The sequence below is a fragment of the Apiotrichum porosum genome (genome assembly GCF_003942205.1).
Source record: "Apiotrichum porosum strain DSM 27194 chromosome Unknown scaffold_1, whole genome shotgun sequence".
NCBI lineage: Eukaryota > Fungi > Basidiomycota > Tremellomycetes > Trichosporonales > Trichosporonaceae > Apiotrichum > Apiotrichum porosum.
Window position 1 is genome coordinate 99,684 of NW_021167108.1, and position 27,570 is coordinate 127,253.

The window sequence follows — 27,570 nt, forward strand, 5'->3', positions numbered from 1 at the left end:
CGTGCCTCCATACGTGTCGCCGAGACAGGCATTGCCCTGGTACATACAGCTGTAACTAGCCCATGAGATGGGCAGGATTGCTACCAATACGCTGGTTGTTAGACATGGTCATGTCGATGATGACCTTGTCCGGCACTTGGAGGCCGTCGGCGAGGAACCAGAACATCCGGAAGTGGGCCATGCAGAGCATCTTGCCCGGTTCAGCTTCTGGCCATTGCATGCCCACTTCAGGATGTTATCCGTCTGGTCCGTACAGGCACTCGTGGCACTGGACTCCGTTAGCTTTTAAGAACGAGCTTGGCGTCGTCGTCCGCGAGAGCCTTGATGCGCTTGTGTTCTGCTTCCTTGGCATCGCCAGGGGGCATGGCAAGGAATGGATCCCGTCGGTGCTCCACTTTTCGCAGTTGGCCGCCCGGGGGTTGTTTACCACAGGAGGGAGATGGGAAGGCAACGTCATGTCGTACCCCTCATCCTCAAACGTCCGCCACGACACGAGGAGACGCGCCTGCAGGTCGAAGTCCTTACCGAACCGAATCCCATCGAGAAGCGAACAGGCCGTGACCAGGGTGAGCTGACCTCCGAGGATGTTGTGGCTTCGGACGTGACGTGCGATCATGACGCGGTTGACCGGGTGCGCATGGTTCGTGGTAAGGAAGGTGCCGAAACGATCTTGCATGAGGCCAGCGACCTGGCTCTTGTTCGTGAAGGAGATGGTAGGGGTGTTGACCACCACCACGGCAAACGCGAATGCAAACTTGTCGTAAAAGCCGACATCCATGGGTCCAACGATGGAGTCGGGAAGCTTTGTGGCCGGGTTGAACGCCTCCAGGAAGTGTGGGCCAAAGCGCAGGTAGTGATGAAGCGGCCAGTTTCCAAAGGAGTAAGCTGGGTCGTTCTTGGTGCTGTGGTCGGGTACAGCAGGTCTCCTGTTGCATGGACCTTGACCTTGACCGCCTGTCCGGCGTGAGCGGGGAGTGTGAACCTTTGGTCGGCGAACCAGGTTATGGCCTCGTCGCCGTCGTGGCCACCGGCGGGTTTGACCAGGAGAAAACCGGGGTTCTTTGCCAGCCGCTGGAAGACTTGCTCCTCGACCTGGTCACGCTACACAGTTAGCTGATGTACTCTTCGGCTCTGTAGGCATATACAGGCATATACCTACCAAGCCCTCAGTCACGCGAAGTCCAACACCGCCGCCAACGCCATGTCTTCCGGTTCCGACTTGACCGTTCGTCACGAGCAGGATCGGGTCGCGGGTGGGGTCGGCCAGATGGGTGGCCACGTCGTTGTCCATCTGGACGAGTCGCTCCACAACCGACAACGCCATCTTCTCTGAAGTGGTGCGGTTGGGATCCAGTTTGACGATGTTGGCTTCGACGGCGGCCGCGACGAACGACGCGAGCTTGGCCTTGCTGGTCGTGGTAAAGGGCGGATGCATGCGTGCACCGGGGAACGCGGTCTGACGTATGATGTCGGCAAACTCAAGACACTCAGTCAAAGTGGCTGGCATGCAGAGCATGATGAGTATGTAGTTTGCTTGGGTATGTTAATATTAGATTTTGGAAACAGACCAGAGCGGAAGGAGAGGATGTGCAGCTTCATCGGATCAGCTGGGACTCCAGACACACAGAGGGAGAGTCCACTCACCCTCGCTCTCACGTCACGTGCAGCTGGCAAAAACCTACCTTGGTTTCTCTCTACCTTGACGAGACGCGTGTTGTGCATATTGGTGTTTGCCACACAGCATCAAATACAAGTGTTTAAATTGTAATTTCCGTCGGTTTTTTTCTTTTCTTTGCTGGTAGACGCTGCTTTAACTGCCGTCGGGTCCAACCTAGCACACAGTCCACTATGAGCGCAGGATGGTACTACAACACATCAGCTCAGAACGAAACAACGTTCAAAATGCTTAGGAGCCATGTCCATTTTGGTGTTGGTCAGGAACTGGCGCTCAATGAAGGTGGTTGATTAAGCGATACAATAATGGTGTTAACTCGAAACAGCAACACTGCCGCTGTGACGAGCCACGAGCTCCGCTATGTGAACTGCTTGCGGGCAGAGGAATGGGAGCAATAGTTGTGAATGCGGGTTGAAAGTAAGAGGGTTGGGAGTGAGAGCATTGTGCATGTGCAGGAGAGACAATGAGCCGGAAATGAGAGCATGTGTTGTATGCATCTACAGCAGTCAGAAGTCAGGGACCAAGCATAGGACAGCATGCGAGTCACTGCAGATTGGCTTTGCTACGCTGTGAAAAGCAGACGATGCTTGGCGTCGCTCATTGCTGTCGAGCAGTCGGCACACCTTGGGGCTGATGTTGTTGTTGGACAATGGGAGAGCTGAGAGGGAGGCGCAGCACAGGCCCGGCGGCTGTTGACCTGCGGAACAACGATGCGCAGCGGCGTCAGGCTGTTCGGTGGGTCTGCCGGTTGGTCACGGATCCCCGACCGCCCTAGGGGTCGCGACCATAACCAAGTCCTTAGTCTTGTATGCATAGCAGATTCTTCTACGTTACAGACCCGTGTCTGCCTGGGCCTGCTAGCGAACTGGTAAGCACAATCTTGCTCCTGTTCCGAACGCATCGGCGTGGATCAGGGCCGGTTGGTTCAGGCTCAAGGCTTTTTTAAGATAACAGGGGTAAACGAGACAGGAATGATAAGCGACGCTGCTTGGCATGCTTGACTGTGCATCGCTCCGGTGCCCAAAACTGGATAAAAGTAGAGAACCGTATCGTGTGATCAATTCTGTCGTTACCCAACCCTTGCCACTCAAGCTACCATGGCACCCACTGCGTCAGACATCGAAAAGTCCGACATTGAGGCACAGGTCCATGTGGCAGAACACAATGGCCACTCGACAACGGACGACATTTTCAAAGCCCAAGATGGCGTCTCACGCGACACCGGGTTCCTAGCCCCGCTCTGGAAGGTCATGTTAATGTTTGACCGCGTGAGTTGACACTGCATCTGTGTGGGTTTGACTGACCTTCACAGTTTGGCGTCGAGTCGCGAGGCATTGAGCGCGTGCCCGAGGACGAGCGGCCGCACACCGCCTGGTGGGATAACGGCACTCTGTGGTTCTCTGTCAACGCCTGCGTGAGCACGTTTGGTGTCGGTTACCTCGGCCACCTGTACTACGGTATGGGGTTGAGAGACGCCGCTCTCACCATCGTGTTCTTCAACCTCCTCTCGGTCGCTCCCGTCGCCTACTTCAGTACCTTTGGCAAGGAGCTGGGTCTTCGCCAAATGGTGTTCTCGCGCTTCGCCTTTGGCGCCTGGGCCGGCAAGATCCCTGTCATTTTCAACATGATCGCGTGCTGCGGCTGGGCCAGTGGGTGGTTAGGTTGTGACCCCAGCTGACTGTCAAAGCTATGAACACCATTGGTGGCGTTTCTTGCCTGCGTGCCGTCGACACCACCCATCAGATTCCAGTTGTCGCGGGAGTCGTCCTGCTTGGTGAGTCTCGACGTCCCCTTGCATTACTGACCACACAGCCGTTCTGTCTCTGGTCATCTCATTCTGCGGCTACAGGTTCATCCACTTGTACGAGAGGTATGCCGGGTACCCGGTCTTGATGTGAGTTGCCACCCCACCACCGCTGTTGTTTTGCTAACGGACAGTGCCTTCCTGGTAGCCATGGGCACATCTGCAAAGTACATGGATCTCCCTGGCGCGTGGGGACCTAGTGGGCCAACCGAAGCCGCCGGCGTTCTCACGTTCGGATGTGCTATTGTTGGCTACGCGTGAGTCGACTCATTCCGAACCCAGGGAAGCAGGGCTGACAACAGGGAAGTATCGGTTGGATCGGTTTCGCGGCCGACTTTACTGTCGAGATGCCCAAGGAGACGTCATCGCACAAGCTCTTCTGGGCCACCTTCATTGGTCTCAGCACCCCATTGATCTTCATCGAGCTCATGGGCGCACTGGCCGTCACCACGTTTGCGGCGCGTCCGGACTGGGAAGTGTTGTGTGAGTCACCATCGTCCCACTTGAGCTGATCCCTCTCAGTCGACGATGGAGCCGTGGGAGGTTTGCTCGCCGCGCTCCTCGAGCCTGCCGGCGGTTTTGGCAAGTTCCTCTTGGTCATTTTTGCTCTGTCCACTGTTGCTGTCAACACGCCGTGAGCACAACACAGTCCATGCGGGTGCTTACGGAACAGAAACGTCTACATCTTCACTACCACGTTCCACGCACTGTCAAAATACTGCCAGGCCATCCCGCGCCCCTTTGTGGCCCTCATCGTCACTGTCGTCTACGCATGCCTCGCTGCCACTGGTGCAAATTCATTCAGTGCTGTCCTGGAGAACCTCCTTCTCTTCATCGCATACTGGTTGGCCATGTACGCCGGCATTGTCATGGCCGAACACGTCATCTTCCGCCGCTGCAACTTTGACAACTATGTGGCAGAGGACTACACCAACTGGCGTAAACTCCCTCTCGGCGCCGCCGCATTCGTTGCACTGGGTATGGGATGGATGGGTGCTGCCTTGGGCATGTCTACTTCATTCTTTACAGGGCCCATCGCCAAAAAGATCGGAGGCGGCGGTGATGTGGGCTTTGAGCTGGGATTTGCTTTTGCCACCGTCACGTTTATTCCTCTTCGCTACTTTGAGAAGAAGTACTGGGGTCATTAGGTAGTGAGGGGACTGGGAAGATATTTCTATTGTTTTATAGTGTCCGGGGGATGAACAGGTTAATGCGTTTCAATCCAGCTCAATGCCAGTTAGCCGCAATGGTGTGTAGACGTCCACTGCGACTCAAAATATGAACAAAATGTGTAAAAATCAGGTTAGGTGCCGATCACTGGGCAGTGTTGCGCCCCGAGGGTACGAGTCAGTCATTATGTTTCTTATCGCTACTCCATCGCGTCGCTATCGATGTCCAACGGCAAGACTGGAACGGCGCTTGTGCCTTGAATAGTCGGCACTGGTATCGGTCAAGTCCGGCCCACCTCAGGGACAGCCCGTAACGAAGGTGGACGCTCCCACTCTCAACACTACCACAGCAACATTGAGCTGGTCTCCATCGCATTATTCACCATGACACAGACAACCGCTATCCCCGACGCTACGGCAGGACCCAAGGTCAACGTGGCCCTTGTCCAGATCCGTGTTGCTCCACCCGACGATGTGCAGGGCCAGTGTGCGCACATGCGCGAGCTGGTGCTAAAGGCAGTTAAGGAGGGCAAGGACAAGGGCAACCCGGTCAACATTGCGGTTCTTCCTGTGAGTACGACTACTCTCTGGGTCCGAGCTGACAGTGTAGGAAATGTGGAACACCCCGACAGTAAGGATTGTTCTCGCGGACACAGCTGACATCAGACACACGAGCAGCTTGTCAAGCTTGCCGAGCCTCTCCCGCAGCCTGGTGCGGCGGCATCGTCTTGGCCCGACGGCGCGTACACGGCCCGTCAGCTCTCAGCAGTTGCCAAGGAAGCAAACATTTGGATTGTTGGAGGTGGGTATCTGTATGAGTTTGCGCTGACCTACTCAGGAAGCATCCCAGAGGTGGACGACGAAGGCCGCCGATACAATTGCGCTACTGTCTGGTCTCCAGAAGGTACGCCGGTCCACTCCACAACCTCACGCTGATCCCAGGTTCCCTGGTGCAAAAGTACCGCAAGACGCACCTGTTCGACCTGTGCCTCCCCAAGATGACGTACAAGGAGAGCGACACCTTCTCGCCCGGCCAGTCGCTTGCTATGTTTGACACGCCGTACGGCCGCTTCGGACTGGCAATCTGCTACGACTTGCGCTTTGCCGAGATTGCCACTTTGGCCGCGCGGCAAGGTTGCGTCGGCGTCTTCTACCCTGCCGCGTTCAACACGCACACCGGCCCACTCCACTGGCAGATCCTGCAGCAGGCAAGAGCGCTGGATAACCAGATCTACATCGCGACGTGTAGTTGCGCGAGGGACGAGACGGCCAAATATGTGATTGTGAGTACCAAACGGAAACGCAGCGCAGGCATCTGATGCGTGCAGTATGGCCACTCAATGTCGGTCTCACCTATGGGTGCTGTCATCGCGACCGCGGAGGAGAAGGAAACGATTGTGCATGCCACTTTCGACCCCCAGGTCATTGCTGACACGCGCGCGGGCATCCCACTGTTGGCGCAGCGGCGGTTTGATCTGTACCCCGATATTGCGGCTGTCGTGGCGAACGGGACAGCATAGATCACTGTCGTATTAAGATCTTGAGTCCACTGGCCACTGGGCGCGCTGAACTGGTGTGAGGCCATCTTTTGGGAGCAGGCATCGTGCTATCCGGCCACTACAGCTCGTAGATCAGTCAGTGTTCAGTGCCGCAAACATTTTTAAGTATTCTCTGGTCCCAGCAGTCTCCATGGATGCCTCTTTGTAACGCAACCAAGCGCCATTGCATAGCTCTATCCATGACCCAGACTATCTAACGCAAACAAACCGGAGTCTGCTCGACACTGTATCACAGTCAGCTGCGTTCTAAAAACGGATTTTGGGAATACAAGTGAACACGAAAGTAGATCAGACAATGGCTGCCTCTTACGAGGTAGGTTCGATTCCAAAGGGGGTATCGACACACATGAATGCGAAGAGGGAGTCCCATATTCATCAGGGTGAAGAGAGAATAGGAAAGACAGGCAGAGAGAGATGCGCGAGGGGGAGATAGAAAGTCACGACCAAAACTCACGTTTGAAAGAGCTGGTCCATTAACGGAAAGTGCTTAGCGGGTCTTGAAGTAGTCAAGGAGGACCTGGAGGCCGGCGGTCTCGGCACCGTAGTTGGTGACGACGACACACGAGCAGCCGACGATCTTGCGGGGCTTGCCCTCGCGGTCGATCTTCGAGAGACCGGCCCACTGGCCGAGGACCTTGGCGTCCGAGACCTTGATGAGCTGGATGTTGTGCTCGGCGCAGAGAGCCTCAATGAGCTTCGAGTACTCGGCCTCAGTGACGGTCTCGACGAGGACACAGAGGTGAGCCTCGCGCTTGTCGAGGGCCTTGGCGGACTCGCGGAGACCACGGGCAAGACCGTCGTCTGAAAAAAGGAGTCAGCACGGAGAAAAGAAGAAATCGAAAACCGAAAAGTGGCGGTTTGTGACGTCCATCTTCAACACGCCATAACTCGTCCAATTCTGGTCCGTTTGCCTCCAAACAAAGACAGAAATGTAGAGGAGATGCGTGCGAGTCGAGTGGATGCATCAAACCAGCCAAAATCTCAATTCCTGGCACCCACGGATCAGAGCGGTCTTGATGACATCCTCGAGAGCGGCCTCGACGGACATGGGGCCCGACTTGTCGGCGACCTCGACCTGGTCGACCTGCTCGATGGCAGCGTTGGAAGCAGTGGATCCGGCGTCAGACATTGTGATGGTCTTCTTCCACCGTTTGTGTTTTAGGGTGAAGTAAAGGAGTGAGGAATCGACTTCGTTGAGCGCGCACGCGAAATTCACCGTCGTCGCTCGGCAGGTGGCCAACCGGCGTTTTCGGAGTTTTCTGACCGGCAGGTTTTCAGGGTCTGTGGCGATTTGTCAGTGCAGTGGCACCGTCGCGAAGAACATAGCGTGGTTTTGGAGGCATGGGGGCCTCCTTGCCGAGTATAACAGACGTATGCTCGGAAAACTGGAGGTTGTGCAAGGGAAAGCAAGGCAATTCGATACAGTTGTCCTTATCCCCTACAACGACGACGAACCAGCGCTGGCAGTGATTGATCCGTCAGTGCGTGTCCGCGGTCACAACTCGGCGCCAATGTGGCCCCAAGGAACATGCTCAACTCGACATGCTCTCGACCTGCTCCATGTTGCACAGACATTCAGCGGCTCTGCTTACTGGTACTCTCAGTAGGGTTGATTCATTCATAAACGTGTCTATTACCCTCGCTGCATCACTCAAGATATGGAGACCATGAGGAGTGTCATGTCGCCATTGGTTAGGCGCGACGCTCCAATGCCGTTGCCGGCAACGCCGGCGAGGCGGTGTGAGTGGTGGCTGGTGAGGTGGTCGGCGGCGGTGGCTCGAGTTAGCTGTGTGCCACAATTGTAAGGGCATGGCGTGTCGGTGTGCTCGGGTAGACCGAGGATGTGGTGGGAAATGTGCTCCAGCTGTGACTGGCGGTTCTTGAACATACTCACGCGCACGTTGACGTCGAGGCTGTCGTCGAGGAGGCAAAAGGGGCATGCCATGATAGCGTTGCTGCCGCTGTGTGTATTGTCGCAGCCAAGTGCCCGAGGGTTTGCCTTCACTGAGATTAGGAGGGGCTCTAGGTGTCCGCGACGGTGCGGGATCACTCGGTGCCGACCGACGTGCAACTCGTTGCAGCAGAAGATGACGCTCTCAGACGCTATGGACGTCACGGAGAATATACCCACGATGTCATGAGCCTGCTCTAGGTGCGCGGGAGACACGGGAGCACCGCAGACATCACCATTGAGGTTTGCCACGCGGCACTGGGCGTTATTGAGGTGGCTCCTGTACGCGTGTACTGCGAGTGCTTCTGGGGTGGCTTCAAACCCGTACCCTTGGCAGTTGAGGAAGGGGCAGTTGTCGAGGCCATGTACCTCGGCGGAAGCTGTAACCAACTGGCGGGCGGCATTCTGCACTACACACTCGGTTAGGTGGTGAAGCCATTGGTTGGTGCTCTCGTCCTCGTGTCGGATGCGGTCACAGACAATGCAAATGGCGAATTCGTCGTCGGCATTGACAGCGACAATGTTAAGCGACAGCGCGCGAGAGTCGATGCCAGTAATAGTCGTCGAACGGCCAATCAGCTCGATCAACTCTGGACGCGTGGCAGGGGCAGAGTCGAACAGGATAGTCCGAAGCTTCACGCCGTCAAGGACGAGTCCAGGGTACGGCGAGGAAATCTGGGCGGCCAGCTCGCGGAACTTGAGTGCGCGCCAATCTGGCGCGTTCGGATCGACCGCGACAAGGCCAAGGTCGCCATCTCCATCCGTCTCAGCGGAGGCATTGGCAGCGCCTGGGGCTGGCGCAGAGGAGGAGGCGACGGAGCAGGTCCCCGAGACGGCGAGGGGGCGGGCATCGGTTGGGGAGACCGAGCTGGGAAGTGAGGCCTCGTCGGCTTCGGTGAAGAAAGCGACACTGTGGCGCCATTCCTCCCAGACAGTCTCTTGGAGACCCCAGAGCTTATCGAGGGCGACTGGACTCTCGGGTCCAGGGTCGTGCTCATCGCTGGGTGGTGCCCAGATGTCGTCGTCGTCGTCGTCGTCGTCGTTGTCGCTGAAAATGTCGTTGTCGCCGTCGTTGTCGCTGACGGAGCAACACTCGTCGTCATCTCCATCGGCATCGGCGTCTGGGTCTTGCCCCAGACCACCCAGGGCGTCAAGGATAGCAGCAGTACTGTATGCCCGCCTCTCCTCATGAAGGCGCTTCTTGAGGAGATACCACCGTCGGTTGGCGGCTCGCTTTCGGGCGGCAACATACCCTGCAAACGCCCCGCGGGTTACTGGCTTTGGCTTCCGCAGCGGTGCGGAACCCAGCCATCACCTCGTCGCGCAGGCGCTCGGTGTTGGACGAGTACTTGACGAGTTTTGTGTCGGCGTCGACCTTGAGCACGCCGTCGGGGGAGACAACAGTGGGGGCGCCTGGCATTGCGTAGACCAGGCCACGCACGTCGGCAGCAGTGTCGTCCCTCACGTGCTCGCCACCGCCAATAATGCGGGCCTGAGCATCGATGGTGGTGGTCCGCGAGAGATAGTGCTGCGTCTGGGTAGTCGCGTGTGGCCCGTGGCCTATGGCAGAGTTGCGAGCTGACTCGGTGTAGGCTATGTACCGAGTTGGTGGCATCGATCGCTTGCCGGCGGAACATGCCGAGGTACACCCTGTCGAGGCACATCGTCGCCTCACCAAGCTGCAGGAGGCACTTGCGTGCTGCGGCGTACGTCTGGCCTTCAGTTGGGTGCGTCACCCATGACCCGTCCTGAAAGACAGTGGCACGCAAGACGCGGAGGTGCCGCTTGTCGTCCTTCATCGGCAGCTCAATGAACTTGTTCGTCGTCTGCCGGATGAGGTCAGGAGGGATGGCGTAGATGTCTTGTGCGGTGCCGAAAATTCACAAAGACATCGTCCTCGAGGGCAAGTGGAAGACCAATGACGATGGGGTCAAACGCCCTGTTGCGGTCATGGTCGACCTCGCGGAGCACCATGTACTTGTACTCCGACGAGTGACGGTGACCTTTCAGCAATCGGAATTTGACCATACACCGAAGCTCGATGCGGTCGTCCTCGCCCACGACCACAAACCAGCGCTGGTCCTGATCCAATATGTCAGCGCCTGTCCGCGGTCTCAACTTTGTGTCGATGTGAACAAGGACCATGCTCAACTCACACCGTGCTCGAGACCTGCGTTCTCGGTCTCGTAGCCGCCAGACGTGATGGTCTCACCACTCCGACTCACCCCAAACGTGATGGCATCGAGCAGGTACATCGTCTGGTTCCGCTGGTGCACGTCAGCAAAACACCCACACAGAGAGGCAGTCGTTCTTCTAGCGAAGGAGCCACTCACCTCGCGGGCTGTACGCCATGACACGTCGTCCGAGTACGCGGCCGCAACGAAGTGTCTGAAATCCGCCGACGTTGGGGTCGGCTTGTCCAGCATCTCCGTGTGGAGACCAAAGTCGGTGAGGTCGGTGGCGATAAACTAAGAGAAAGTCAGGGGGGCCATTACTGTGAGGGCTGGCCGTGTACTCACCGCCGCAAGCTGCTTCCTGTCTTCCTGTGACAAGTGATTTCGGGTCAGGACCCCGTAGGCGGAGACCGTTTCGCGCATGTCCGCAAGGACTACGTTCAACGACAGCTTGCCGTCCTCAGCGATCTTCCCGTCGCCGTCCCTCAGGAGAGTCTTCCAGTGAATGTAGGCCTTCCACTCATCTAGCTTGTCAGTCTATTGACCGCCGACGATACCATAGAGAGACACACTCACCAATGGCCAAAGGCCCTGCACCCCTTTGCAAAGCCCTCGCGGCAAAACCAGGCTCAGTCATGTCGAGGTACGCCTCCAGTCATTGAAGTCGACGAGCCCGGTGCAGAACGGTCGAGGGGCCGACCCGTTTTTGATAGTCTGACACATCCAACTCGGCTTGCTTGGCCTGTATGGCGTCCCTTGTGGGTGGGGCATGGTTGAGCAGAGCAGTCCGCAAGCGAGGATGAGGTTGCTAGGCATGAGGTTGTTGAGTGTAGGTAGGGGATTGTTGGATGAGTGGATGGAGCAAGAAGAAAGGACAAAACAAAACTGGCAAAATACGGCTTTAAATCAGTCGTGTGACGTGTGGCACGCACCAGCACCTTGCGCCCCCAGTGAACCTCTCTCACCGCACCGCGGGCGCGCCCCCCCCCCCCCCCCCCCCCGGGGATCTGTCTTGATGACTTCCTCGAGGGCAGTTCTGACCGACATTTTGCCTCTGCCTGCCATCGCAATGACGTGACGTCATCCCAGGCCTGCTCGACCGGCGTTACTTGTCTGCAACCTCGACCTGCTCGCGACCTGCCCAAGCAACGGCATTGTGCGGTAGATCCGGCGTCAGACATCGTGTAAGTGATATTCTTCAAACACTATGCGAAAGAGCACGCGCTCGACATGGTTCGGAGCCCTAAACCGACATCGTCCATACCACTACTCGCTACCCCACCACAGTGTTAACTCCATACGGCGCACGCGCCTGTGGCGGCATGTAACTCATATCACTCCTGCGACCGGGCCCAATGACGTTCGGGTCGGTCCCGTCACACAGAGCCGCCCAGTCGGCCGGCCTGGAAAACGTCTTGACAGCAGCAGACCCAATCACGACCGCGGCCATCTTGCCCGCGGCCAGGTGCCAGCCAATGTGGCAGTGCAGTGGCCAGACTCCCGGATCATCGAGCTTGATGCGGAGGACGGCGTACGACCACTGCGGGATGACGATGGTGTCCCGCCGGAGCGGGTTGGTGGTGGTGGCGGCCGTGCTGCGGGTGAGAGCCCAGAGGGTGCTGGTCATGGCGCCAGAGCCGCGCTTGACAATGTAAAAGGGGCGGCCGTGCAGGTGGAATGGGTGGCCGATGGGCGGCGGGTCGAGGACGTTGATGATCAGGTCTGCCGAGCCCTGCCCGTCAAACGTGACCGAGGCGACTTCGTTGCCGCCTATCGCGATGCCGTCCATGACACGGGTCAAGAGCGGGTTGTTGATGTAGTTCTTGTAGGCTACGCCGTTCATACCAAAACCCATGAATGCAGTGTGCGTGTTGGGGTCGACAAAGATGCCAAAGAGCGAGTTCATGACCGCAGTTTGGGACGTGGTTGTGGGGGCATTCTCCTTGATGAGCGGGACGAGAGCGGTACCGTCGTCGTCGAGGTCCTGGCAGACGGCGACGTTGGGGATCTTGAGGTTGGACCACGGTTGGGTTGTGGGGTCAGCCAGGCCGACACTGCCACCTGCTGCATCGGTGTAGCGCAAGATTCCGACCCCATTGACCGTGGCCAGCGGGTTGATGCAGAATGTGGCTACGTGTGCGCGGATCCAGAATGAGCTGCCCGCGGCACCTTGGTTGGCCTGCACGACAACAGAGTAGCGCTGGCCGGCACCGACGGGGATCTCGTTGACCCATACGCTCTCGACTCCCGTGTCGTCTGCCTCGATGACGCGGAGCTGGTGGTTGTCGATGGAGAAGCGGATCAGGGCCTGCCCCGAGTGGTTGATGAGGCGGAGACGCGTCTGTTTCCCTGCAATGACGTTCACCTCGGCAGGGTGGTTCTGCGTGCACGGTACCCCGCGCTGCGCGTTGTTGCAGTTGGCCTGGCCGATACCGTTGATGAGCACCGCGTCGGGCTCGACGACAAAGGGGATACCGCGGTATGGGGTGAGGATGTTGGTCTCGTTCTCAATGATGACTTCCGAGTCGTCATTCATAAAGTCGCCAATGTAGACCACCTGGTCATCGTCATAGTCTACGCCTTGGACGAGGGGGTCGTTCTTTGCGTGGATCAACAGGCCGCCAACCAGGCCGTCCGCGAGCGTGTTTCCATAGTGCGAGTGGTACCAGTACGTACCCATCTCGCCGTCCACCTGGAAGCGGTACGTAAACGACCCGCCGGCAGGGATGGCACACTGAGAGAACCCGGGCACACCGTCCATGACGTTGGTGCCATTCTGCCTCATGCCATGCCAGTGGATGGTCTGGGGAATATCCAGGCCATTGTTGACATGCACGACCACCGTGTCGCCCTGGTTGGCCTCTATGAGTGGCCCAGGGTACTGGTTGTTGATGACCAGCAAGCGGCGGTGGAATCCGGCTGGAGCACCGGCCGCATACCCTATGTTGAAAGTGTACTCGCGCTCCTGGGGAGCCGCCGCAAGGGCGGCTGCCGAACCGCCCGACACGGTAAATGTCGGTGGAGCTGCTGCTGTGGTCGAGGTGGCCGGGATAGGCGGCTGCGAGTAGGACCAGAACGCGCCCCAGGCAGGCAAGGTCGGCGTGACATATGGCTGCGGGGCTGGGAACGAGACGAAGACCGAGCCGGTCACGCTGGGAAGTGGGGCCGTGTTGGGACCGGTGGTGGTGATTGTGATGAGCTGGGATGCGGCGTCCAGAAGGCCAGCTGTAACGGAGGAAGGAGCCTGGGAGGTGAGAGTTGACGCTGAAGCGGCGGCGGTGGTCGATGCAACAGTGTCAGATGCTGTGGTGCTTGACGAGGCTGTTGGCGTGGTCTGTGCAACGGCAAAGACCGGCGCGAGACTGAGCACGGCCACAGGCAAGAGGCGCATGATGGTAGTTAGTCCTTCACAAGAATGTCGGCGAGTCTATCCCATGTCTCGTCGTTATAAGTTATTCACCTTCAGGGCGACGGCAAGCGATTACACCTAGCCAACAGATGCTGACCCACATCACCCACCCGGTACGGACACCCCCCAGGCTGCCAAGCACAGTGGTCTTCAGGAGAGATGTGGTGTTGTTGAGTTGAGGCTTTGAGGCTTTAAACCAGATCAACCCTGAGAACGCGAAGCCGAATAGGCCATCACAGAAATTAGTTGTTCCTGTTTCGTGTTCCGTGGAATCACCCCGCGGCGAATGATCCTCCTCCTCCTTTCCACACCGCTGAACACCGTGTGCAGGGGGTATGGTGCGCGGTTGTTGACAAGGATGACCGACTGCAAGGGGCTGCGGGAGACTGTACACAGGGGTACAACACTCCCGTGGACCTTGTCAGTAGTGCCACCTGGCCGCTCAGTAAGGTTTGCCGAGGAACGGCTGGGTGGTCTGATTTCCAGGTATGGACGCTTGGTGGCGCTCGTCTATTAATTACGAGGCGAATGCGAGTACCCTTGACGAGAGAGGAGGGGTGCGAAGTACCTGGAAGACGTTACAAGTACGGAAACCCAGTATGACGCGGCGCTTGTGAGTAGGTTTAGACAGCAGTGCTCGAACGTGTCTGTTATGGCCATCTGTCGGAGTATGGGTTTGCTTTCAAGGGACGCGCGAGAATCTACTCTGTAGGGGTGTAGAACGTCTTGAGCTTGGCGCCTCTTGTCAATCAAAGAAAGTGAGGCAAACACTCTGTCGTCAGCCAAAAGTAATAGATATCATAACACCGTTGGTGAAACGGTATCATGCGTCGTTGCCACGTGCAGTCTCGACGCGGCAGGGGTTCGACTCCCTTACGGTGTATCGCAGCGCCTCGAGTACCTCCCAAGGTCCTCGAGCAACCTTTTTCGATGTCCAGAGGAGGACGAGGTGACACGGTACTGGGAAGAGGAAGGAGTTCCGACACTGAGACGCCGTGTGGCCGCGTGACGCATCGTGCAGAGTTTATTCGCGACGTCAGGACGTCAATGGCCCTTCCTGGTGTATGCTGGCAGTCCTTGTTGTGAGTGCATGGCCATGGTGGGCGGCGAGGGGAGAGTTGGCAGGAAAAACGACGGGAAGGTGGAGAGTGGGGGGCAGGAGGACGCCCACGCGCGCGCCACGCCACGCGTTTTGGTTCCGTAGCATTGAGACACACAATTTGATCCCGCTCCTCCGGCTAAACCCGGCGGCCAGAGTGCGGTTGTGCCTCCGCGCTTCGCCACCCGCCCGATGCGGCGAGCAGCGAGATGGGCAAGCACCCGGGGCATCCATCGACATGCTGTTGCTCATGCTTGCTTCATAACAGTCCTAGTTCTCGACATACGCGACTTGCGACTTGCGACGGGTGTGAATACAGTGGTTGAGTCGAAGGCCTATGGCCGGTGCGAAAAACCAGGATTACTGGAGGATGGGAGGGAGGTTCATGTCGCGCTTGCAGTAGTGGCAGTTCCAGCTGCCCTCGTGGTCCTTGACGGCGACGCAGGGCGCTGGGGGAAAGAGTCAGTACACCAGCTGTTGCCCGTCACGTACAGCCAGCGTTGGCGCGGTTGGTGGCGTGGCCGACGCACTGGGGAGGCGGGTTGTGCTCCATGGATGGCAAGGTGTGGATGTGTGTGATGTGTGAGAGAGACGAGAAGAGGATTGAAACGACAGAGCGAGCCAATTCCCGCCGCATGTCGGGATCGACCGGTTCCAGATGCGGCTGTGCCTACGCGGCGGCGACATTACAATGGTGTGGCCTTCAGTCTCACCACTGGCCGCTGGACTCCCTCCACTCGGCGCCGTGTCTGTCCACTCACGAGTCAGCTCACAGCCCAAGTGTACAAGTGTGCGTCAAGCTGGAAGTGTGCGTCAAGCTGGGACGAGGACATGACAGATGTAGCGTGCATGACGTCACAGCACGCACGCACCTCAAAGGACAGCAGAGGGAACTCCCTCCTTTGTCCGTGAGCACTTAACTTCGCTCCTCATGAATCCTCTCATAGGTCTGACTCACAGTGGTACAGTAGCCTGGCAATGTACATACGAGACGATCGAGTCTCTCACGACCCCTGGCCACGCACATGTCGCATGTCGCCAGGAGACGGAAAGACAATAGAGTACAATAACAAAAAATACAAGCTGGAATACAACAGCACAAGAAGCCAAGGTATCGCCCAGGCCACACACTTCACGCAACAAGGGGGCCCATGTCGCCTGCACCCCAGACGACGCCGTCCTCGGCCTCGGACGGGCGCGCAAGCGAGAGGAACGTGTTCGCCGGGGCCTGGTGGGGCTGCGGTGTGCTCTTGTTCGTCATCTTGGTGCGCGACGGCAGCTGGGCGCCGCAGTACCAGCAGACATGGTCGCAGTCTGCGCACGGCTCTGGAGGGAGGAGGTGTCAGCGCTGTGTGAATTGGACCGTTTGACAGCGAGCATGTCCCCGGATCCCCTGGTGGCCTGGTGGGGGAACGGAGAACGCCACTCCACTCACCGCCAATGTTGCGTCCCACTTCGTTGCCACGGCAATAGGCCCAGGGAGACATCTTGTGTGTTTGGGAGAGTGTAGATGTGGTGGGTGGTGGTGGTGGTGTATTTCAAAGAACTGTGGGTGACGACAAGATCTCGCCGTGGCACAGGATATATGAACCACTCGTCGTCCTCTTCGTTGCATTGTTGTGTGTGTGGTGTCGTCCGCCGCAAGCTGTAGATGGGGGCCATGGGTCCGTGCATCCAAAGGAGGACGGAGGGAGGGAAGGAGGCGTCGCGCCACCATAACACAAAACCATGCTTCATGCCGTTTTGTAATGTGTGCAACCCCCCGAAAGCCCCGGCGCGTTCGGACAGACGAGGGATCGAGGGAGAAGGTGGTAGTGTGTGTGGTGAGTGCGCCGGTGCGCCAGCTGCGCTCCTGCGCTGGACAGATTCCAGACAGGCGCGTGTGTGTTATTGTCTCACTTGTCCTGTCAGATCTGGGAGGTGACACACGGCCTTTGTCTCTCAACCTCTGAGCCTATGCGCCTCTGCTGCGAGCCCAATGCATGTAAAGTGCAGTGCAAATTGCATACGTGAATCGTGACTGTGGGTACCATGATGAAAGTGGATGAAAGTGGATGGAGACTGGAATGCGGGCGGTGGGGAGTGAGGGAGGTGATGTGAAGGGTGAAGGAAGGGGAGGGGGGGAGGGGGGGAGGGGGGGGAAGGGGCGATGGAATTGTTGTATGACAACCAAAGAAACGCAAACGGGTGGGTACAAATACAGGAAAAAACAGAGAGAAAAACAGACACACACAGAGACAGGGGAGATCGTTCCGGTCGTCCATGCTCAACGACGCAGGTTGAGGTTCCCAATCGCGCCCTTGAACTGGCCCCAGCGGCCAGAACTCGAGCTCGTGCCGCCCACGCTGTTACTGTGGGCGTGGCCGTAGCCGCCGTGGTGGCCCGAGACGGACACGGAGCGGCCCATGGGTTTGGAGGACGCGACGGTCTCGGCGCGCGACGGTGCGCGCTCGCTCTGCCAGTCGTTCGTGAGGACAGTGTACTCGCGCCGCCGTTCCTCCGAGTCGTCGCTCTCGTTCCCGTCCGCCGTGGTTGCGCCATAGTGCGACGCAAAGGCTGATCCGTGCGCCGAGGATGCGGCAAACTGGCGCGCCTGGGCGAGACCCTGGTACCGCATCGAGTTGACGCGGTCGTTCGGGCGGTGTAGGGACGAGGAGCGCGACATTGTGGTGCTGTTCGACCGGTGTACGCCCGGGACAGGCGAAGCGCGGGCCGACGGCATGGCGGTGACAGGTGCCGAGGAGGGGTGGCGATACCCAAGCGCCGAACGGGAGCCGCTGAGCTTGCGCGAGCCATACAGCTCAGAGACCATGGGCATCTGGCCGGACATGTGCGTGTTTCCCTCGGGTGCCATCGCCGTCATGGACGGGTCGGTGAGGCGTCGCTGGGGATGGGGCGGCTTCTGGTGCGGACCGGCAGTGAGCCAGTTGTCACTGCCAGACGTCGCGCGGCTGCGGGTTCCGGAGACATAGTCGCCCGACACGGTGCGGCTGCGCGTCACAGTAGCCATGGAGCGGACCTGCATGCCATGGATGGGCGTGGACGCCAGACTGCTCATGCGGTCGCGGTACGCCTTGTCGCGACGGTCGTAGACGTCGTGGATCGACGGCACCTTGCCCTCGAGTGCGGTGAATGAAAGGGATGGCGAGGTCGCGTTGCGCGAGTGGCGAGTCGCCGAGGTGGTCGAGCTAACAGACCGCCGCTTGTGCCGTCCACTGCTGTCACCGCTCGCACTGCTCGTGAGGGATCCATGCGAGAGACGGCTGCCGGTCTGGCTGCCGCTCTCGACGCGCGCAAACTCTTCGGCGAGAGCGTGCGTGTCGCCATATGCCGCGAGTTGGTCAGCAAGCGAACGGTACGAGTCCTCGGTGACTGGCATCTGCGCCAGCTCGAGCACGTCGCGCTCCGTCTGCTGCATTGCGTCACGCGCCTCGGCGTGCGTGGAGATCATCTTGAGCGGTGGGCGAGCGTCGTAGCTGTCGGTCACTTCGTGCTCGGGCACAGGCGGGAACTGTGACCCTAGGCTGTGGCCGCGAGCGCGACCGCCGCCACCACCACCACCATTTGCACGTCCGCTCGGAGACGAGGGGATGAAGCCGAGCGAGCGCATGTCGTTGGACACCTCATCCACAAAGGGTTTCGTAGCTCCCGGGGGAGTGACAGAGGGAGGTGTCTTGATGCCGCGGGAAGAGTTGGTTACGGACGAACCGACACTCTCGCCGCGAAGACGACGCGTCTCCGCGTCCATCTCGGACAGCTCGCGCAGTTCCGTGCTGGACGTGAGCTCCGAATCGTCCGGAGCGTCGAGGGTCAAAGCTGGAACGTCGATGGACGCCACGGGGCTCGAGTCGGCTGACCCTTGGGCTTGGGCGCGGGTCACTGCCAAGGCCTCAATGCTGGGCATGGCACTCTCAATAACGTCCTCGCGCTCGTCGTCGGCCGCCTCGGCGTCGCTGGGAGGGAAGAAGGGCGAGCTGGACATGCTGCTCGCAGCAGTGTCAGGGTTGGAGACGGTACGCTGTTCGCTTGGCATAGTGGATGCGCGTCGTTTAGGTCCATAGCCATTCATGACTGGCTCGCTGGGCATGCGGCGCGGGTGCGAGGGCTGTTTGCGAACCTCGGTCCTCGTGCGGCGCACTGTGACTGTGCGGTCGCGGTCCTCGTCGTCCTCATTCGCTCCCCACTCGTTGGCGAGAGGACTGGGGCTGATCACGCCGCGGACACGACCAGACGGGCGGCGGTCCCACGACCTCTCCACTGTTGACGGCGCAGTCAGGATGGGGCGGTCGGCCATGATGGGGGTCTGCGGCTCCTCGAAGAACCGAGTCTTGGAGACTGGTGCCGAGGTAACGGCAGCCGCCTCGAGCTGCGCGTTGAGCTCCATCGAGTCGATGGCCATCTTCATGAGCTCGGGGTCCATGCTCGCACGCTTCAGCCGGCGGACATTGGCGTCGGCTTCCGCGGCGGCAAGGACGCGCGGTGGCTCCAGCCGCTGCGGTGGGCTGGGGCTTCGGGAGGGTGGCGACTGGCCGCGGCGGAACAGTCCGAGGATGGCATGCTTGTTGAAGTTGCGGTCACGGGCACGACCACGGAAGAAGGAACCGCCGCTGTTACTGGGAGGGGACGATGGTGGCGATCCAGCGATCGACGGCGAAGACTCTTCCGTCTTGCGGATCGCGGTTCGGAAGGCGGTCCGACTGTTGGACGCCTTTTCAATGATAGCCGGCAGCGAAGGTCGACGAGACGAACGCATGGGGTTGTTGGCATTGTCGGCGTCCTGGTTTGGAGAGTTGTACGCCTCTTCGGTGGCGGCGGCATCTGGGGGCGCCGAATCGCCAAACGGAGACGGAAGGTCGAGGCTGGGCTCCCTGGTCTCTGCTCCTGGTGTTGCAGGAGTTGTAATGACATTGGGGGGCGTCGTGGGTGTAGCGTCGCCTCTTGTCAATGACAGCAGCCCCGTGTTGGCGTTTGTCGTCGGTGACGTGCGGGTACCACCGCCGCTGTTGCGGAAGCCGTTCTCGAGACTGTTGCGCAACAGGCGAATACCCTTCTCCGACGCAAGGGTGACCATACTGGCTGCACGTTCCTTTCCCTTGTTGCGCGACTGCTGCTGAGCGTCGCTAGCGTCGGACATGGCGCTGCTGGCTGCAGAGTCGGCTCGTGACCGGCGTGCGCCAGACGGGCCAGCCTCTGCGTCTCCATCACTTGGCGGCTTGGACGGCGTCTCGTTCATCTGTCGCCACACGCGAATGGTGTGTGTGATGTGTGCGTAGTTGCTCAACTCTGCGAGGTCCTCGGGGGTCATGCCATTCTTATCCGGCTTATCTGCGACGGCGCCGTAGGCGAGGAGAATCTCCACCACGGAAGCGTGACCGTTGGCAGCGGCAAAATGCAGAGGCGTGGATCCTGCGCGAGTGATGATCAGTGATGAGCCCGAAGAACGAAGAACCAAGGCAAGACACATGTGACGGCCGGGACGCCGGCAAACAGACGCCGTTGGGATCTGGGCACTCACCAGCAGTTCCGACGGCCGGAGCGTTGGACCCCCGCCTAAAGTCGCTGTAGCGACGGGGGAGGCGCGGGGCGTTGACGTCTGCCCCCCGCTCTATGAGCATGCGGACGACACTGACGTTGCCGCCCGAACTGGCCGCATGGAGAGGAAGGCAGCCGTGTAGTAGTGAATTGACAGGTTGACCGTGCGTCAGGGCATAGTGCACGAGACCAACGTTACCGCTGGCCGCCGCCGAGTGTAGCTCGAGGTTGGGGTCTGTGAGGTGACGGCGGCATTGCCAGCGAGCAGCACAGCGAGAGAGGAGCGAAGGGGATGGTGTGGTGAGGGGCGTCGTGAGAAAATGACGACGGTGATATGATGAGGTGGGCGAGGAGGTCATGTCAGCGGTTATTTTCTCTGCAGGGATGATGACAGGATTGCAGACGTGAGGTGCTGCAACGAACCCGTCTGGCTCGCCAGGTGTAGTAGCGTCGGCCCATCGTGCCGCCGGGTGCTGCTGTAGAGCACCACGGCGGCGGCGGCGGAAGAACGAGGCATCTCCTAATCGGCGGCGGCGATCATATGTCCTCGTGGGCACTCACAGTCCAGGACAACATCATATTTGGCCTCTACACGCTGGCTGCTGGAGGGCATCTTGATACCGAGCTTGCTTGCAGGGCGGCTGTCTGCGACCGACGCCGACGCCGACCCCGCGACCGATAGAGGCATGGTAGGGGAGCCTGAGCGCCGGCGAGCCGGCGGGTGTGGTGTGCGATGTGAAGAGTGGACGCACGAGACACGGAGGTACCAAAATGTAATGTGGTGTGGGGTCGTGTGTTTCGGGTGCGGCGAGAATGTGCGGTGGTAGGTGGCGAGGGGCGTATGCGACGCTTATGCGCAAGGAGTGATCGACCAAGCGCTTGCTTGTGATGGGCAGCCCATGTGTATTGCCGGTGTGGAAGGGTGGTGAGAGAGAGAGAGAGTGACGGAGAGAGAGAGAGAGCCGTGAGCAGCAGAGACCGGTGTGTGTTGGAAGACGAGAGGGAGGGGAGAGGTGAACAGGAAAGGGCCGTAAGCCACAGCGGTGAAGCCACCCCAGGAATCAGGCTCTCTGCAGGCTCTGTCCGCGCCGCCGAGGCCGAAGTAGTGCATGGCCGCCGGCTGCGCATACCGTGCCCAGGGTGGGATGCATATACATATGGTGGGAGAGAGCCCTGTGGGTGACGCTGACTGTGTTGGCTTTCGTGCATCCCCTCGTCTCGTCGTTGTCCCGTCTCTCTCCATGTACCTGTTTGGGTCTGCGTGGCTCTTTTTCTCAGCGATCAGCGGCGTGTGCCGTTCATTGCCAGCTTTAGCCAGAGCTTGTTCCACCAAACCCACCAAAACCATCACTTTGCACAACAGAGACAGAGAGACAGCTCTCCCCTTTCTCTGCTCGACTGCTTGGAAGCTTGCCCGCCCCGCCGCCCCTGAACCACAAAAAAGCAAAGTCCCCCGAGGAGAGCCCGAGTACGTCACCGCGGCCGACATCCTCGGGCCCTCGCGCGGACTAACCAAAACCTCTCTCTCGAGGCCTCTCTCCAAACCCCGTAACCGCTGCCAACACACACTCTCTCTCTCTGCCTCTGTACCTCTGTAGATCTCCTGACATTGACATGCCAAAACAGCAGTATATAACGTCAGTCCCCTCATTTCATTCTAAACGAAGATCCACCCATTCCGTCCTAGTCTCACACGAACCCCCACAACCCCCAAACTACATGGAGGGTTCCGCAATGACGGGAAAGGACATTGATCCAACCTTGTTCTTTCCAATGCAAGCGAAGAGGAGGAGCGACGAGTTGGTGGAGCTGTCTGTCTATGTTTTTGTGGATTTATTCGGCCCGATCGGGCCCACACCATATGAGCGACCCGAGAGGCCGAGAGGCCCCAGGTTATCGGAGGCTTGGATTCCACCACCGTGCCTCGGAGACGAGGACCCAGGTAAGGCAAAAGGAATCAAGGACCTTTGTAATGTGGCCGTTCGTTGGCCGTTGTCTCAGATATGTATATCATCAGCCATGCGGGCAAAGCGGTAACCCAAGTCGTTCGGGCAGGGGCCGACATGTATCTCCGCAACAGCCTTTCCATACACCGTCTGGCGAGGAATGTGACGGGTGATGGGATGAATGTGGCGACGCTCGGTGGCAATGGCCAAGTGGCGTTGACACGGGCGGACGGAGCTGTGCTTCTTGCGTGATGCGCGGGGGTGGAAACGGCAGTGTGCATGCGGCAGCAGGCAGCCGGACGACCGACCGAGAACGCACCGCAGCAGACTGGCCGTCAGTGGCCCAGTGGCGACTAACTTCGCCTTCGACTTCTTAGAAGGTTCACTGATCGGGTCCAGACCGGCACACGGCCGTCAGCCTTGGTCCCAGTACTACTACGACCACTACGCTGCGGCCAGACTGATAACCTGTGCTGTCGGACGACTTGGCGTATGCTGTACGCGCTAGAAGCTGCGTGGGACCTTGGCAATGATCAAGTGGCCCCAAGGCTTTATTTGAATGGTGTACATCGCTGTGCAAGTCGCAGCAGTCCTGTCCGTGCCGTGTCTATTCCCCCGCAACCCCACACCGCCTCGCGCTTGGCACTGCTCACGTCGTCATTGTCTGTATGAAATCCATGCTGCTGTGTAAACTACAATCTACGCCTTGACCTTCTTACGTCCCGCCTGGGACGCCTCCTGCATGGCATACTCCTTGGAGACGAGGTGGCTCGTCTTCTCGACCAGGGACAGCATCTTGCCAATATCCGCGCTCCACACATCCAGCACCTCGTTGCTACGGCGGGGACGCTGGAAGTTGACAATACCTGCCGGACGGTCGATGCGCGCGTACACGGTCTTGTCAGTCACGAGCTTGCACAGCGTGCGCTCGGTGGTGAGGGCCGGCAGGTCGAGGAGCTCGGTGAGGCGGGTGAGGGTGATGCGGGAGTAGTAGGCGGCAATGACGCGAATGTTGTGCTCGACAACACGCTTGTGCAGGGCCTCCCAACGGCCGACACCGGGGGGGCCGGCGACCTTGTCGACGCCGATGGCGTTGGCGAGGGTCTTGGCCGACTTGACACCCAGCGTCGAGTCGGGAGCGAACACGGGCGACTGGCGCAGCGTGGGGCCGTACAGGCTCTCAATACCGGGCCAGCGCATGAGCTCCTTGGTGACAAAGCACTTGAGGAGCTCGTAGTGGAGGGGCGCCTTTTGCAGGTCGTTGTTGGCGTACAGCTTGTGCAGCATGTCGCTCTGCTCGTTGCTGTATGCCGCGAGGACAACGTACATGATAATGTTCTCAATGACGTTCAGTTCCCTCGCCTCGTCCGTCTTGACCTCCTCAGTGTCCCACACCTCCTGGTACGCGCTGCACACCTCGAGGTACAGGTCCTCCTGGAGCGCAAGCTGGACAATGAGGTCGTAGTACCGCAGCTTGAGGTCGGCGCTCTCCTTCTCCTTCAGGAAGACGCGGTTGATCTTGCGCGAGCCCACGCGCACGCGCGGCCAGTTGCCGCGCAGCGACTCGAGGCGCATCTGCTCAAGAATGCTGGTCCAGTTAGCTTCGGAGTACGCCGGGTCCTAGCTATCGTGTGTGTACTCACAACTCGGTCTTCTCGCGCTTGTCCATAGAGCTGTACGTCTCGATCTGAATCTCGCTCATGAGGTCGGCGGCAGTGTCGAGGTGGTCCTCGGCAGTCACGGGCTCCTTCTTCTTGGTCTCGTCCTTGTCGGCAGTGGCGGCGGTGCTCGACTCGGCGACCTCGGGCTTCTTGGCACTGGGGTCGGCCTTGGGAGCAGTCTGCGCCAGACGCTCGTGGTACTCGGCGAGCTGGACGGTGAGGCGCGCACGCTGGAGCTCGAGGTAAATCTTGCCCTCGGTAATGTCGCGGATGGTGGTGAGGAGCTCCAGCCAACGGTCCTGGGTGCCATTGTACGCGCCAGCCTCCTTCTTCTGCTTGAGAGCATCGAGCCAAGGGGTAGCCTCGTCGACCATGCGCACGACGGCCTCCTTGAGCTGGCCGTGCTTCTTGGACATGAGGGTGAGCTGGGTGTTGAGCGCGTCAAGGTCTCCTGCCTCCCAGCACAGACGGGCAAGCAGCGTCAAGAGCGCCGCGGTCGATGGCATGTCGGACGCCTAGAATATGTCAGTCTGGCTCTGATCAATCGTCTACCTACATTGCGAGTCTGCTTCTCAAGCGCCGAGATCTTGTCGATGGCCTCGGTGAGGTTACCAGCCTGTGATTGTTAGCTTGCGACGAGTGTTTGTTAGCTCACCTTGGCGACCTGCTCGACCTCGGGGGTGAGGGCCTTGACCTCTGGGGTAAAGTCCTTCTCCTGCTTTCGTTGGAAGGACATTGCGCGGTCGGGTGGGTGGAAGTGTATTAAATGATGCTCGAGAACGAACACCCACCTTGCTCACTCGACTTGCAGTGTCATCATTGCCTGACGCTGTGGACGCGCGTCTTCGATCCCACCCAGCGACCACGTGGCGTATTTGTTTTCCGGATTATTTCCATTTTATCCCGCCTTCCCCCGCGCCTGCCTCTGCCTGCACGCAGCGTGCCAGCCAGTCCCTGCCATGTCCGACTTTTCGAGATGCGGACAACAGTGAGCTCGCGATTGACACCACCACCACCACCACTCCACACCACACACCATGGTCCGCAAGATCGCCTCGCAGGTGCCTGCGACCGTGTCGCGCCTGCTGCAGTCGACCCTCCTGAACACCCCGCCAGTGTGGTACCAGCCGGTGCTGGCCAACCCCCCTCCCATCCTCCCTCCTCGACAGGTCACGGCCCGTAACCGTCCCGAGGCAGGCAAGCAGTACCAGGACTTGGCCGTTCACCAGTCCGACGCGCGCCGAGAGGGTCGCACGCGTACCCACCACGCCAAACAGCTCCGCGAGCCCAAGCTCAAGCCCCAGCCCATCGTCTACGAGGCCGACCGCGTTAGGAGGCAGTTCTTTGCCGACTTTCCCTTTGAGGCTCTGCGTCCCGTCTCGCTCGTCGAGAGCCGCGAGATTGCCCAGGAGCACCCTATCCGTGGTGCCGAGTGGACCTCGCTCGCCCAGCGCGGCGCCTTCCCCACCGTCGAGGACACTGTGGCCTTTACCATCAACCTCCATGAGCAGCAGGCATTGTCCATGACCGACGCCTACCGCAAGGCCACCGCCGAGTTTGTCGCCCTCCGCGGCGCCCACGAGCTGTCTACCCTCGTCGCCGCCGCCGAGGCTCGTCACTACGGCGCAACCTTCAAGCGTGACGAATGGGTGAGCTAACTTCAGCAAGCAAACTGAGCTAACCATTACAGACCCGCACGTTCGACTATGAGCAGCGTCAACTGGACGAGGGTGTCGAGGGCTCGTCGACAGGCCCCGCCCGCACGACCTTCAAGTACCGCAAGCCCAAGGTGTGGTCGTCGACCATCAACCCCGACGCTATCCCCCGCGGCGAGTTCTCCGCTGGCCGCGACTACGCCGCCAAGTGGCGTCTGCCCGCACCTGTCATGTTTGACAACGCAACATCCGAGGGCGACCTCCTCACGGCCCTCATGGCCGAGACCAACACCTCGGAAGCGAAGGCCGAGGACGGCGAGATGGACGACCTCGACTTTATGAACTCGCTGGTTACCAACGACGCCGAGCTGGTTTCCGAGGACGTCAAGCCTAGGCAGCCGGGCGCATAGAACATAACGCACATGCATGATCATATCTCAGAGACCATGAGCCTCTCTGTGGCGGGACATGGACGACCAGGAGGAAAATGTGTGAGCAGCTGCCGGTGTGCTGATGGCCATGAGGAGAATATGTGAGCAGGAATGGCTCCGAATCGTTTGCGGGGGCTGGCATTGCAAAGGCCGAGAAGTGTGAGTCTCCATTATCTGGTCGGTTAGCAGCCAGTGAAACTCGCAAACCCACCAAGGACTCCAGGCAAACCAGTTACCCCAACTTGCACGACTCGTCGACGACCGCTGGGGCCGCTCGATGCTGAGACTGTGGTCATGGTGAGGCTGCGCGTGGTCTGGGGTGTTGGGCGGTGGCGGTGCGTCCGCGTGATGGTCCTTTGCGTCCACTTTCGTCATGTCCAGAGTCTGCATGTCGAGGCCCCGGCGTTCGTGGAGCGCCTGCGGCTCGTCCCAGAGGAGCGGGAAGGGCACCCAGTGCTCGCGCCTGTGTCTAGGAGGTGGAATGGCATACGGGCGTGGGTCTGGCTTGGAATCGCGTCCGTGAGGCCGAGGGTGAGACTGGGATCGTGATTTCTTGCCGGGTAGGTCCTGTTTGTCCTCTTCATCGAATGGGCGGATGGTCGTGTCCCCGGGCTCGTCGTCATTACAGTCGTCATGGTGGTCGCCATAGTGAGTGTCCCTAGTGGAAGCCTTGGGACGCCTGGGACTGGGACTGGAACTGGGACTGAAGCTTGGGCTTGGGCTAGCTTTCGGGTGGCCTGAAACCTGACCCATGGCTGAGCCTCCGGGCGTACTGTGAAGCCGTCCAGCGCCGTGGTTGAGGAAGCCCACTTCGGGGGACGAAGGCCACGGCGTCGGCTGGGGCGTGGGTTCGAGGGCGGGAGCCAGTGTGCGTTCGGCAAGGACGCGGGCGCGGGAAATGACGTCTTGGAGCTGTCGATGGGTGGTATGGCCGAGATGGCGGTGACTGTGGCTGGTGCCGATGTCGCTAGGCGCACCGTTGCCGGCGTGTTCGGATTGAAGGAGCGGAATGTGCAGTCCAGAGCCTGCGGGAGTGGGGAGGACAGTTATGCGAGTGGTCGTCGCCCTCACAGCCTGACGCCGGATCAGTGTGAAGCCCAGCACTTATCCAACCAACATACCTCCCAGTCTTCCGCCGTCGTCACCAGCTGAACGCCCTCATCTTGAATCACTACCATGACGTCGACGCCCATCACAAACCAGCTTGGAGGCGCATACAGAGCGATAGCTGCTTGGAGAACAGTCCACTCTGGAGGGGCAAGGCGCAGGTCTACACGGCGGGCAGACGATGGCCAGAGCTGACACTCGCCGTCGTCGACCAGCACGAGGGTGAAGTGGGACGCCGTCGAGCTGGTATGGGAGTGGGTCCGGTGTACGACGTCTGATAGCGTGGAGAGGGTATGACGTCGTGGCCGCATGGCGGTGAATGAGTGAGTGTGCGGAAGCAAGGGAGGAAGGAGGTGACGGTGTTGGATCTGTGAGAGAAGACACACAAGGAAAAGGAA

General features: G+C 59.5%; 11 protein-coding genes and 1 non-coding gene across 12 annotated transcripts; 4 read left to right on the plus strand and 8 right to left on the minus strand.

The window, feature by feature from the left end:
- Positions 1-55: 55 nt before the first annotated feature.
- Positions 56-1,516, minus strand: EHS24_000038 (uncharacterized protein; the record flags this gene model as incomplete). Its single annotated transcript, XM_028615881.1, has 4 exons — positions 56-190; positions 428-902; positions 998-1,101; positions 1,160-1,516. 4 exons carry the CDS (start codon positions 1,514-1,516, stop codon positions 56-58), a joined length of 1,071 nt encoding a protein of 356 aa, XP_028479738.1.
- A 1,256-nt stretch (positions 1,517-2,772) lies between these two features.
- Positions 2,773-4,627, plus strand: FCY2 (purine-cytosine permease; the record flags this gene model as incomplete). The annotated part of the gene is made up of 8 exons (XM_028615882.1): positions 2,773-2,943; positions 2,988-3,324; positions 3,363-3,449; positions 3,488-3,569; positions 3,614-3,736; positions 3,787-3,962; positions 4,002-4,113; positions 4,153-4,627. 8 exons carry the CDS (start codon positions 2,773-2,775, stop codon positions 4,625-4,627), a joined length of 1,563 nt encoding a protein of 520 aa, XP_028479739.1.
- A 405-nt stretch (positions 4,628-5,032) lies between these two features.
- On the plus strand, positions 5,033-6,168 carry EHS24_000040 (uncharacterized protein; the record flags this gene model as incomplete). The annotated part of the gene is made up of 5 exons (XM_028615883.1): positions 5,033-5,218; positions 5,327-5,450; positions 5,491-5,552; positions 5,608-5,931; positions 5,977-6,168. 5 exons carry the CDS (start codon positions 5,033-5,035, stop codon positions 6,166-6,168), a joined length of 888 nt encoding a protein of 295 aa, XP_028479740.1.
- A 526-nt stretch (positions 6,169-6,694) lies between these two features.
- Positions 6,695-7,336, minus strand: RPS12_1 (40S ribosomal protein S12; the record flags this gene model as incomplete). Its single annotated transcript, XM_028615884.1, has 2 exons — positions 6,695-7,008; positions 7,207-7,336. 2 exons carry the CDS (start codon positions 7,334-7,336, stop codon positions 6,695-6,697), a joined length of 444 nt encoding a protein of 147 aa, XP_028479741.1.
- Positions 7,337-7,858: 522 nt separating this feature from the next.
- Positions 7,859-10,969, minus strand: EHS24_000042 (uncharacterized protein; the record flags this gene model as incomplete). Its single annotated transcript, XM_028615885.1, has 8 exons — positions 7,859-9,358; positions 9,411-9,692; positions 9,760-9,984; positions 10,043-10,240; positions 10,315-10,425; positions 10,492-10,626; positions 10,678-10,856; positions 10,909-10,969. 8 exons carry the CDS (start codon positions 10,967-10,969, stop codon positions 7,859-7,861), a joined length of 2,691 nt encoding a protein of 896 aa, XP_028479742.1.
- A 636-nt stretch (positions 10,970-11,605) lies between these two features.
- Positions 11,606-13,723, minus strand: LCC2_1 (laccase, multicopper oxidase, benzenediol:oxygen oxidorectuctase; the record flags this gene model as incomplete). Its single annotated transcript, XM_028615886.1, has 1 exon — positions 11,606-13,723. The coding sequence occupies one exon, from the start codon at positions 13,721-13,723 to the stop codon at positions 11,606-11,608; it is 2,118 nt and encodes a 705-aa protein (XP_028479743.1).
- Positions 13,724-14,544: 821 nt separating this feature from the next.
- On the plus strand, positions 14,545-14,624 carry EHS24_000044. The gene has a single exon. It is a non-coding gene; the product is annotated as a tRNA-Gly (tRNA).
- A 1,348-nt stretch (positions 14,625-15,972) lies between these two features.
- EHS24_000045 (uncharacterized protein) lies at positions 15,973-16,327 on the minus strand (the record flags this gene model as incomplete). Its single annotated transcript, XM_028615887.1, has 2 exons — positions 15,973-16,166; positions 16,276-16,327. The coding sequence occupies 2 exons, from the start codon at positions 16,325-16,327 to the stop codon at positions 15,973-15,975; spliced, it is 246 nt and encodes an 81-aa protein (XP_028479744.1).
- A 779-nt stretch (positions 16,328-17,106) lies between these two features.
- Positions 17,107-21,060, minus strand: EHS24_000046 (uncharacterized protein; the record flags this gene model as incomplete). Its single annotated transcript, XM_028615888.1, has 3 exons — positions 17,107-20,246; positions 20,356-20,784; positions 20,934-21,060. The coding sequence occupies 3 exons, from the start codon at positions 21,058-21,060 to the stop codon at positions 17,107-17,109; spliced, it is 3,696 nt and encodes a 1,231-aa protein (XP_028479745.1).
- A 1,957-nt stretch (positions 21,061-23,017) lies between these two features.
- On the minus strand, positions 23,018-24,715 carry EHS24_000047 (uncharacterized protein; the record flags this gene model as incomplete). Its single annotated transcript, XM_028615889.1, has 4 exons — positions 23,018-23,906; positions 23,962-24,494; positions 24,536-24,595; positions 24,635-24,715. The coding sequence occupies 4 exons, from the start codon at positions 24,713-24,715 to the stop codon at positions 23,018-23,020; spliced, it is 1,563 nt and encodes a 520-aa protein (XP_028479746.1).
- Positions 24,716-25,016: 301 nt separating this feature from the next.
- Positions 25,017-26,044, plus strand: RSM25 (mitochondrial ribosomal small subunit component; the record flags this gene model as incomplete). The annotated part of the gene is made up of 2 exons (XM_028615890.1): positions 25,017-25,628; positions 25,670-26,044. The coding sequence occupies 2 exons, from the start codon at positions 25,017-25,019 to the stop codon at positions 26,042-26,044; spliced, it is 987 nt and encodes a 328-aa protein (XP_028479747.1).
- Positions 26,045-26,071: 27 nt separating this feature from the next.
- On the minus strand, positions 26,072-27,483 carry EHS24_000049 (uncharacterized protein; the record flags this gene model as incomplete). Its single annotated transcript, XM_028615891.1, has 2 exons — positions 26,072-27,139; positions 27,187-27,483. 2 exons carry the CDS (start codon positions 27,481-27,483, stop codon positions 26,072-26,074), a joined length of 1,365 nt encoding a protein of 454 aa, XP_028479748.1.
- Positions 27,484-27,570: the final 87 nt, after the last annotated feature.